General features: G+C 37.0%; 1 protein-coding gene across 51 annotated transcripts in view; it reads right to left on the bottom strand.

Annotated features, from left to right (window-relative positions):
* Window positions 1-12,500, bottom strand: part of epb41l3a (erythrocyte membrane protein band 4.1-like 3a) — a 62,224-nt gene that overhangs the window by 33,489 nt on the left and 16,235 nt on the right. For 35 of the 51 annotated variants that reach the window (XM_073940294.1, XM_073940301.1, XM_073940306.1 and 32 more), the window contains 1 exon segment: window positions 255-394. In XM_073940294.1, coding sequence (XP_073796395.1) covers window positions 255-383 — 129 coding nt within the window. In that variant the 5' untranslated portion in view covers window positions 384-394. 51 annotated transcript variants of the gene reach the window in all.

Genomic DNA, 12,500 nt, shown 5'->3' with positions numbered 1-12,500 from the left:
TACTCTCTACTGTCCTATCCAATAAAGGTGACAACCCCGAAAAAATAATGACAAAAATACAGTGATATCAAAGCGTATATACCAGGATAAACTCTTCAGCAATAATTGCAACAAAAATATCAGAAACCATCATAAGGCTGCTGGAGAATCACAGAGAAATGATTTACTGTAGATCATACTGACAATCATCATGTCTGTCTGTGTTGATTTCAGCCATCTGACAGTGTTGAGGTGGAGAGAGGTGCAGATGTTACCTGATCCTTCTTCACAGGTGTGCTGTGGGCGGCGGCAGGAGGAAGCTGGTTATCGAGGGGCGGGGCTGAATGGGGCGGAGCCGCACACGCCCCCTGCTGCTCTGCTTTACCCTCTGGCTCTGTCGTCATTTCAGATCAAACTGTGAGCAGAGCAGACCATAATCAACACAGCTGAAGACAACAACAATCCACACTTGCCAAGTGATGCTTAATGGAACGAAGAGAAATATGCACAGTGTTTCCTCTAATATTTGTGAGAATATCTTCTGATTTGTTTTATTTTGGCTAGAATAAAGCAGTTTTTAAGCCATTTTAAGGTCAATATTATTACGCTAACTTTACCCTAATTACCCTACACTGTAATCCCGAATAAGTTGACAAAACTCAAAAAATTTGAGGTAATCAGTTACGTCAAATTTTTTAAGTTATGAAATTATCTATTTTAAGTAAACAGAAACATTAAGTTTTGAGTTTGTTGTACTCATGCAAGACACTTCACCTAACTTAAAATACCCAAGTTACTCAGCTTATACGTTTTAATTGCAATTAACTTAATTGTTTTAATTTTTCCAAACTTTAAATACTTAGTCACCCAGCTCATACATTTTAATACCAATTAACTTAATTGCTTTAATTTCTTTCAACTTTAAATACTTAAATCACCCAGCTCATACATTTTAATAGCAATTAACTTATTTTTAATTATTTATCTCACCTTTACATACTTTGTCACCCAGCTCATACATTTTGATAGCATTTTTTAAAATTAACTTCTCCATCGTCAGTTTCACAAATAAAATTAGCCATTATTTTAATCTTTAAACCCCATAAATCTGTCAAAATAAATCTGTAATTTAAAACACACAGACAATACCATTTTAGACATTTATTGTTAAAGAAAAAATGTCCAACAGTACTTTCAAATTTGTCTCCTATGCAATTACAAATGTCTTAAAACGATAAAAACTATTAGACATAAAGAGATTGAAAATGAACACTATTCTGAAATTAATAAAAATTACTCACAATGTAAATATGATATCAGACATAAGAGCTTCAAGAAAAAACAACTATAAGTTTGATAAAATTTAATAATACATTAATAAGTGTAAAACTTACTCTTAAGGCATTCGTTAAAAAAAATAATAAGTGCACATTCTGTGAAGTGACTCGTTTAGTGTAAACTACACAGAAACTGTATATATATATATATATATATATATATCGTTGAAGTCAGAATTATTCGCCCCCATTTATTTTTCCCCCAATTTCTGTTTAACGGAGAGCAGATTATATATATATATATATATATATATATATATATATATATATATATATATATATATATATATATATATATATATATATATAGTAGCGAAGCAGAGGGAAAACAGCGACACAGTTGGATAAGTTTACAGACAAGTCCCCAGAGGGTGCTTTATTTACAACGTGAATGGGGTGTAAACGGTGCTCTTCTTCAAGGTGAGGTGCTCTGGTGCTCCAGGAAGTAAGTGAAGGACAGTGAGTAGTCGGATGTGGGATTGTCACGAGCTGGAGTCTGCTGTGGAGAGACAGAGACAAGCGTTAGCGCATGGAGTCATTGGGTGAATGAAGCTCATCTTCTCCTTGCGTGGGCTTGGTTTATATGCCTCTCCACTTGATGACATCCAGCTGTGAACGATCCTGTGTTGATGATGGTCCAGCTGGGTTGAATTAGCGACCAGGGCGACGTGGCATGTGTGCGCTCGTTACAATATATATATATATATATATATATATATATATATATATATATATATATTCAGTCTTGGTTGAACTATGATTCTGTCATTTACTTATTCCAAACCTGTTTGAGTTTCTTTCTTCTGTTGAAAAAAAAAAAAAAAAGCTGAGACCTGTAACCACCGATTTCCACAGTATTTGTTTTCCTATTAGAAAGTCAGTGGTTACAGGTTGTCAGCTTTACTTAACTTTTGTGTTTAACAGAAGCAAGAAATTCAAGCAGGTTTGGGACAAGTGAAGAGTTAGTAAATGACAGAATTTTACATTTGGACAAACTATCCCTATATATAATAAAATGCATACTTACCAATTAAAGGTAAATAAATGTTTTGAAGTTACTACCCCAGAGACAGTCTTTATTAAGTTAAAAAAAAAAAAGCTCTACATCAACTCATTCTTTAAGGTTTCCATGCTACGAGACTTTTTATTTTCCATCATCCATGACAAGCAAAACTTTTTGCACAAGTTCAAAGTCCTTTACTATATATTATGTGAAGAGCATACATTAATCCAGTGGTTCTCAAACTTTTTTCATCAAGTACCACCTTAGAAAAAAATGGTCTGTCCAAGTACCACCAAAATGAGCAGTATTGAAATACAGTAGCGTGGTAGGCCCAGTAAAGGAGCTACAACTCTGCACAGTTAAAAAACGTGGCAGATTACCTCAGAAACATAGGCTATATGTCATATGTGGCATATTATATACATAATTTTTGATAAATTTTGAAATGTGTGTAGCATGTACATGACATATTTCATTCCTCCATGTACCACTAGAAGGATCCTGCGTACCACTAGTGGTACACGTACCACAGTTTGAGAACCACTGCATTAATCCATACAAGACAAGAAAGGTCTGGAAGTGTGCTGTGGGTGGTGTCCAATTCATTCTTCAGGACAACAGAGACCCTCAGTGAATGCAGGGCCAATAAAGCATCTTCAGTCAGCAGGATTATCAATCTAAAAATATAATTCAAGGATATTAATGTAAGGACAGTATCAAAATGACTGAGCCAATATTATATGATTCATCAACTATTCTTGATTACAAATATGTTATTAAGTAAAAGTTTTCAAAACTTTCATCTTTTCATTAAACATGCCTAATTGTGAAAAGAATGAATGAAGTCTTACCATGGTGTTCCTAAAGAATCTTAAGTCACGCTCACGCAGCAAGACCAAAAGACCTCTGATAACAGTAGTCCGTCATGAACTGACATCATTCAGTTCCTGGAAATCAAGAATCAATTTTTTAAAAATTAAAAAAATAATAATAATTCAAATTATATTTTAATGTATACTTTAACACGTGACCCCAAACATACCTGCTCATCATAAACCTTTAAAAGATTAGCCAGGGTATCTGCTGTCTTGCCAGTTTTGGATGCTGTTTGCCTTAAAATTGTCATCAAATTAAATAGGTGGTGGTCCAGTTTTGCAAAGAATTTGTGGGGAAAATTCTCATTTGTAACATGTTGGTACTCTGCAAACAGCAAAAAGAAACAAGAGAGAATTTCATAAAACAAACCCACACCACAAAATATACAATTCTAGAAAAAATGTATTAATATTATTATTATGTTTCATTTACTTATCTATTTTTTACCTCAGATGAAAATCAGGTGTTGATCAGATGTTGAAAGCAGGATCTTCATGTTGTAAACTGAACTCAAGGTCTAGCTGAAGTTTCACTTTCCTTGCTGCAAAAGTATCATTGATAAATACACTGTAATATTTATTTTATCTGGATATGCCAGGCATAGTAGTACAAAATAAATATTTTACCCACCTTTCACATGCCTCCATTTAAGAACCTATCTGTAGTCAGCAACACCCGACCTACAATTCTGTATGTACAAAAAGTCACAGTGTCATTTAGCTGAGAGTGGAAGTAGTACAATTGCATGATGTCTAACGTTAACCTCCAAAACGGTTAGCAATATAGCTGATTATCATATTAGTTGCTTTGATTCGATGAACACAGATTTAATTTAAACAGTTTTGAAATTTCTAAAACTGAATATGACGACAAAGAAATTTAAGGCCTGATTTTAAAAGCTAGAAATAACAAAACTTACCTTATTGTCTAATGATGTAAATATCTATAGACTAAAATATTTATATTTTTAAGATATAAATATATTTTAAGCTACAAAATTTGCACATCAGAAAACTATGTCTTGTTTAGCACGTCTTGAATATTTTGTTTTGTTATTATTTTATTTAATAACATAATTTTGTATTAATGTGTTATAGATATGCATACTTTGTTTTTTAGGCTGTTTATATTTTCTCCAGAGTAAACATTTAAAAAAATAGACTGAAAAAAAAAAAACTTTTATCATACCATTAAAATACATTTGACCTAAATGACATTTAAACTCATTTAACTGATCGCATTAATCAGGTGATCATTGATATGCAAAGATGTCATCTTAAGCGCGAGGAAATATAAAGTGTTGATCAGTGCTGGTGATTGAGGTAAAGTTAGTTTTATATTTACACATTCAGACTTTCTCCCTAATAATATAATTTCAGAAAGGTAATTTTTGCATATTCTTAATGGTGAAATCATATTAGCAGCCAATGACTTTCAAAGTACAACATTGTCCAGTCAAAAAAATATAGTGCATTTAGTGTAATGTTGTTTTCATGTCATACTTGCATGTGATTTCAGAACAAATAGACAAAGTACCATGGTAAACAATTTATGGAGCGAGTCACAAGTTGTTACTAAATGAATGTATGAATATAAAACCAACTTTACCTCAATGTGGTAGTGTAAAATGAAGCTCTGTTCTGTACCTGCTCAGGTGAGGAGCGCAGCTTAAATGTTCTCCGTCAGGCTATCCTCATACATGGATCAGCAAGCAACAAGCTGCGTGTGACAGAGTTAAGTTTTGAGACTACGTTTTTGCGCGTCATCAGAAAATACCGTTTAGTGTTTAGGCGGAGATCATTTGAGTTATGATTAACGTCACGTTTCTTGCGCCTTTCGTTTCCGAAGTGCCTACAGATCGCGAAGATAATACCACATTCACATACTGGATGGAGTTCAGCGCAGCGCCATGACATGCGGTTGTGAGAGCGCGCGTCTCCATGACAACTTCAGCACAGGCTGAGAAAAGGCATACTCGCGCCAAGATTTAAATTTTTTTGAAAAATGTAATCTGCCGATTTTAAATATTTTTGTCTTTATCACACTCTGTTAAAATTCAGAGTTAACACATTACAACTAACGCTAACGTTGCACTGATTCTAACTTTTTAAACAGTAATGTTAACGTTAGTTAGCAACAAGTGAGGCTAAACATGTTTTCTGTAATGTACGACATGTAAACGCACCCTGATTAACTCTACATTACATTGAACTGTTACTGTGATTATCTTAATTAAAACATACATTTAATATTTCTTGGATTTGTAAATATTTTACTTACTGTAGTGTGAAGCGAGGCCGATCCGCCATCTTGAAAAAAACGAATGAAGCATGAGCACGTACGTGAACCTGGATGACGTCAGACGCAAAATCATTGGGCTGACAGATTTTGAGTTAATGAAACTTTAAAGAGACATTTTGTATAAATTAAACCCAGCAGAATTGTTCACCTTACTTGAAAGATTAAATTTTTTCAAACTCAAAAATAAGAAAAAGTTCTAAATACTCATCAAGGTTAATTAAGATAAACGAATTTTAATGATTTAAGTTAATAGAACTCAATTCAATTAATTAGTTACAGCATTAGGGTTTACAGTGTAGTGAAGCCTTTACAGTTGAACACTAGTGTCTTGAAGATCATCTAGTCTAATAATATGTGCTGTCATCATGGCGAAGGGAAAAGAAATGAGTGTGTCTGTGTCTGTTATTAGATGTCTATAGCAGAGTGTTGATTTACTGTAAGTTCACACTTCCAAGCATTTTTCTTATTCTTTCTTAATTCTGAGAGATAAAACTGAAGCTGTGCAGGTCATGAATGAGGTCCCTCAACTAATTAAAGTTGTCTGTGTAATTGCCTGATTTAAAATTAGCATATAGTGTCACAGCAGACGAGATGGCTTTCAGTCTCAAAACCCATCAAGTTTCTACGTGTTTTAAGAGAAGTGCATGACAAAATTATTGACATTTACTAAAATAACCACTTGTAAGAACAGATCCGAGGTATTTATTAATGATTTTATTTTATTTACTTTAAGAGCTGTATTTTATGATGGTCACTTGAGACGGTCACACCATAAGAGAAGTTTAAGATTTAGCCCAAACATGTAAAGATTATAATAACAGCAGTTTTTATAACAATATATCATAACTATATAACTGTTCAGTGCATTTTAGATGATGATAATATTAAATTCATATTGCATTACTAATAAAAAAATGCATTTTAATTTTTTCACTTTAAACTGACCTTTCAATATGAAGACAAATATGAATATGTGTATAAAAATACAATCAGATGATAACTTCAAATACAGTAGAAAGCAGAAGACTATATACACTATAAAAAGGCACATCACCATTTAAAAAGGTCAGCTGTTAATGTGACTGAACTGTTTCTCGTTTAGGAAAGTGAGGATGATCACATGTGTTTCTGTTCTGCTTAATAGCAGAATAATGAGAGAGAGATTGTTTGAGAAATGGTTCTAACTCTTCTTGAAAGTCAAGTTTACACACAATAAGATTATTCTGCCTCTGGAAAAGCTCAGATGATGATGTCAGGGTTTTGAAGGTTTCTGATTGGCTGATTGACAACATTTGAGTTAATGTGAGGCACAACTGTAGAATAGTATTGAAGGAAAAGCTCAAACACACTGCTTCCTTGAGTGACAACATGAGAAAATCAACAAGCCAGAATCAACAACAAAGCCAGATTACCATTAGCTGAATGACACTGGGAACAGACTGATGTGTGGAGACATGTCCTGTGCTCTGATGGAGCTGAGATTGAACTGTTTGACCATAATGAGCAGTGTTACATTTGGAGGACAAAGGGGAAAGCGCACAAGCCTAGAACACCATCCCAACTGTGCAGTATGGGGGCGGCAGCATCATGTTGTGGGGCTGCAGGAGGGACTGGTCCACTTCACAGCAGAGATGGCATCATGAAGACAGAACATTATGGAGAAATACTGAAGCAACATCTCAACACATCAGCCAGGACATTACAACATGGCCACAAATGGCTCTTCCAGACAGTCCATGACCCTAAGCACACTGCCAAATGAGTTCACATGTGCTTTAAGGACAACAGAGTGAATGTTTTGGAGTGGCCATCACAAAGCCCTGATCTCAATCCTATAGAGAATGTGTGGGCGGAGCTGAAAAAGCTTGTGTGAGCAAGACAGCCTACAAATCTGACTCAGTTACAGCAATTCTGCAGGAGGAATGAGCCAAAACTCCTGCAAACTACTGTGAGAAGCTTGTGGAAGGAGACCCAAACATCTGACCAGAGTTATACAGTTTAAAAGCAAAGCTAAACAATACCAAGGAAATGTGTGTAAACTTCTGACTGTCTAGAAAATAATAACAAATTGTCTCATTATTCTGGCGTTTAGCAAATGTAAATGATTTAGGTAATCCTGACAGACCTTAAATAGTAAACGTTTAGTGATTTACCAGCAGACATTTAAAAAAATGTTTATATTTCTTTTTTTAGTGTATGTACACTTCTGCTTTCAACTGTATTCCTTCCTAATGTTGAATTATCTGGAATAACCTGTTACTAATTAAAATAACCTGTGCATTGTTTTCTTTTTTTTTGTATTGCATTGTTGTTGTTTTTATTTGTCATTGCCGCTGTTTTTCCTTTAAAGAGCCCCTATTTTGTGTTTTTGAGAAGGATCTTCATGCAGTGTGCAGCACAGCTCTGAGTGAATGAACACATGCAGCTGAGGGTTCAATCTGAACATGCAGCATGTTTCAAACTACTGATTCACTAGTAAAATAGCCGACTCAGAGTCGAATGAATCGAGTTGAGTTCAGATCTTTAGCTCGAACGCGTCGACGTCGACACAGTACATCACCAAATATGTAGTTCCAGATTTGGTAAAACATGAATGCGCCTTTCCCTTCAGACACTAGCGGAGGCGCGGGGGATCACGAGACTGATCATGACTGAAGATGACGATCACTGACAGATGGAGATTCGGCTGAGGGGAATAAAGGGTTAAAGTTCATTTTCACAACACCACAGTATTGCCGACCGTGTGCTGTGTGTTCCTGTCATTTCTCTGATGACTGAAACAATAACCTACACTGCAGCACGGGACTCGCCGGCCAGCAGAGACTATCATGTGTGGGACTGTCAGACTTTGACAGGGACTTTGCCAGTAACTGTTACAGTTCACTTGGAGCACTTTCTTCTTCCTCCGGAGCAGAACATGTACGTGTGATTTAAATTGTTGCCATATTTTGCAAAATATGGGTTTAATTGTGTGTCATAAGTTGTAATGAAAGTGTTTTTGACCTTGCATGCAGATCAGCCTGTTGTTGGAGACCCGCAATACCACAGTATAACAATAGGGGCTCTTTACAATGAAAACAAAGTCATAAATGTGATTGGGGAGTATTATATCATCACGATTTCGTTACATCTCAATAAAAGGTTTGTTCAAAATAGCATCAGATAAGCTTAATTTAATATTCATAATATTTCCCTCCCGGGTGCAGATCTGCATATGCGCATAATAATGGGTGAATCTACATGATCATTAATATTAATGCAGGGCATTATGGGAAAAAAGGGATACGCAAGACTGAGGAAGGTGAAGCTGAGATGTTTTTATATCTTCAGTAGGAGACAGACGCAAAGATCAAAGAAGAGAAAGTGAGGAAGATGAAAGCTCTTCATCACATCTGACGCCACATCAAACACCGCAAACAGGAAGCCAGACGCTGCGTTTCCTGTCCTTCATTAGAATGCCTCTTTCATTTCTCTGTGGAAGAGGACAAATATAGATTCGCCACTGAGACTCGAGCGTGTGTGTGTGTGTGTGTGTGTGTGTGTGTGTGAGTGATCTGAGACTGTCCTGCGTGAGCTGAATGAACAATCACTGCTGAACAGTGTGTGTGTGTGTGTGTGTATGTGTGTGTGTGTGTGTGTGTGTGTGAGATGCTCTTCAGACGACATTTTGAGGGTTCTGTAACTGACAAACACTAAAAATAAACCAGAACACTGCACAGCAACACCCTAGCAACCACATAATAACAAAATAAAAAACACACATTATCAAAGAAATAGCAACACCTTGGCAACCACAAATAAATATACTACAAGCCACCTAGAAGCATTTAGCAATTGCACTGCAACACCCTAGCAACCATCTAGTAATACACTAAAAAAGCACAACACATTTCATCAAAGGCATAGCAACACCCTGGCAACAAACGAGGAACAAACTAAGTCACCTAGACGCCCCTAGCAACTGAAATGCAACACCCTAGCAACTATCTAATGACACAATAAAAACACAACATTATTATATTATCAAATGCACAGCAACACACCAGCAACTACAAGGTACTCACTAGAACCAACATATAACATTTTAGGAACTTCACAGCAAGTCCCTAGAAACCACCTAGTAACACAATAAAAACACTAAACCCTTTAACACATTTCATTACAATCCATAATAATGCCCTAGCAACCACAAGAGAATACACTTAAAAGCCACCTAGAACATCTTGGCAACTGCATAGCAACACCCTAGCAACCCCCAAGTAACACAATAAAAAAGCACAACACACATCATCACATGCATAGCAACATCCTGACAACAACTGTGGAACAACCTAAAACCCCCTAGCAACTGTGCTGCAACACCCTAGCAACCATCTAACACAGAACAACATCTAACACAGTTAACGCTTTCAGACATATCATAAAAATGCAGGGCAACACCCTAGCAACCACCTAGTAACCCAATTAAAAAACACTTAACACTTAAAGAACACTTAATATGAAATTCAAAGCAACACCCAAAACACACACTAGAAACCCCTTAGGACACCTTAGCAACAAGGATGAAACATCTTGCCATACCTATAATAATGCAAATAAACAAAAAGCCCTGTCAACTTAACAACTACATAGCAACACCCTGGCAACCATGATAAAGCAGCAAGAATCACACAGAAGATTACAGACAGTAAGTGTATATCAAAAACTGCCAGCCACTAACAACCTAGAACACCCTAGTAACCGCTTAGCAACACCTTGGCAACCAGCTGAATGTTGCTAGCATCATAATGGTGGGTTTTGCACAGGCAAACATGACGACACCACACACATTTCATTCAGAGCCCAGTAAAAACAATCTTCAAAACAGCGGCTGCTATCTGATGAAATGTTGAGAGCTGCACTGAAAGCCTCCAGCAGACTCAGCTTCTGTCCTCTAATTAAAGCCGTGACTCATTAGCAACACTGGCTAATAATCCAGATTTGATTCACAGTGTGTGGAGATGTTTCTCTCGCGGATCGAGGCTGAGCGCTCTGTGTTTGCTCGTGTGGATGTCAGCATGCGTTTGAGCTTCTGCGGCGTCTGGAGGATTGAAATATGAAAGAAATATGCGGAGATGTGTGTCAGTGTCTCGCCAAACAGCTCTGATATTAAAGATCAAACACGGCAATTTGACTGACAGCTGTCACTCATGCAGTGTGTGAGTCTGAAGAGTGCATAGCAACCCCCTGGCAACCCCATTAGTCAATGTATATGTAAATCCCTTTGTGTAAAACCACCTAAAACACATTAAAATAAACAAAAACAAGCATTATTAACTGCATAGCAACACCCTAGCAACACCCAAATACACTTTATAAACAACCACCAAGCCACACAAGATCACAACACTGTATTAACTGCATAGCAACACCCTAGCAACACAGAAAGGATCACTCACAACAAATTTCAACTGTGTGTGTGTGTGTATGTGAGTGATAGCAATTGTTTGTCTATGAGTGTGATTTAGTAAGTGTGTGTGTGTGTGTGTGTGTGTGTGTGTGTGTGTGTTTGTGTGTGTGAGTGTCTGTGTAATTTTATAATGTGCAGCACTCAGACACACAGATCACAGGTGCAGGGTCTGCTTTTAGTGGGCGTGGTCTCTGTGTCTGCCAGTGGCTCTCAGCCAATCAGCTGCTCTGATGCAGGCGTGTGTTAAAGAGCTTCCGCATCACTCAGACACACACACACACACACACATGCACACAAACGCACACACACATGCACACACACACACACACACACACACACACACACACACACACACACACGCACGCCACACGCACGCCACACGCACACATACACTCACACACAAACCCTGATCTACAGCACGAGTAGAGACATTAAACACCAGAGCAGATGCTACGCGCACACACACACACACACACACGCACACACACGCTGCAGATAAATGACCATTGATGCATTATTCATGAGTCCAGCACACACTCACACTTTTTCTCTTACACACACCCTTTCTCTTTCTGTCACACACACACACACACACTCAATTTTTCATAAATACACACTTTCTATCTCACACATACACACATGCATGCACGCACACACACAAACCGTGATCTACAGCACCAATAGAGACATTAAATACCAGAGCAGATGCTACACACACACACACACACACACACACAAACACACACACACACGCACACACACGGCGCAGATAAATGACCATTGATGCATTATTCATGAGTCCAGCACACACTCTTTCTCTTACACACAAACACACACACACTCACTTTTTCATAAATACACACTTTCTATCTCTCTCACACACACACACACACACACACACACACACACACACACACACACACACACACACACACACACACAAATAAATACACACACAACTCAGACACACACAAACATAAACTCTCCCTCACACCCATATCCACTGTTAGACATTTCAAAGGGTTTTTACAGCAACAACTTACTGTAATGCCACTCAATCTTGTCTACGCTGCTTACAAAGTCAAATATTTACACATTATTACAGTGTACAAATATTAAATTGTACAAAATATTATTTATAATAACTGAGAGAATTTCCCAGTACTGGGTTGCAGCTGGAAGGGCATCTGCTGTGTAAAACAGCAGCTGGAATAGTTGGTGGTTCATTCCGCTGTGCTGACCACTGATTAATAAAGGGACTAAATCCTTGGAAAATGAAAGAATGAATAACTGAGAGAATTACATACATCTAAACACATGACAGTGATCATCAGGAGATCCATGTCACTGTAATTATTTTCATAATGCAAAGAATATTTATATAAAAGAAGATTAAACACTCTTGATTTGCTTATATATTTATTTACTGTCAAGCCTGGATTCACTTATAAAATCTGACAAAGTGACTTTCACTCATTCACTTTCCTTCAGCTCAGTCCCTTTATTCATCAGGGGTTGCCACAGCGGAATGAACCACCAATTATTCCAGCATATG

This window comes from Danio rerio, chromosome 24 (assembly GCF_049306965.1).
Source record: "Danio rerio strain Tuebingen ecotype United States chromosome 24, GRCz12tu, whole genome shotgun sequence".
Classification (NCBI taxonomy): Eukaryota; Metazoa; Chordata; class Actinopteri; order Cypriniformes; family Danionidae; genus Danio; species Danio rerio.
This window is presented reverse-complemented; position numbering and strand designations above follow the sequence as displayed.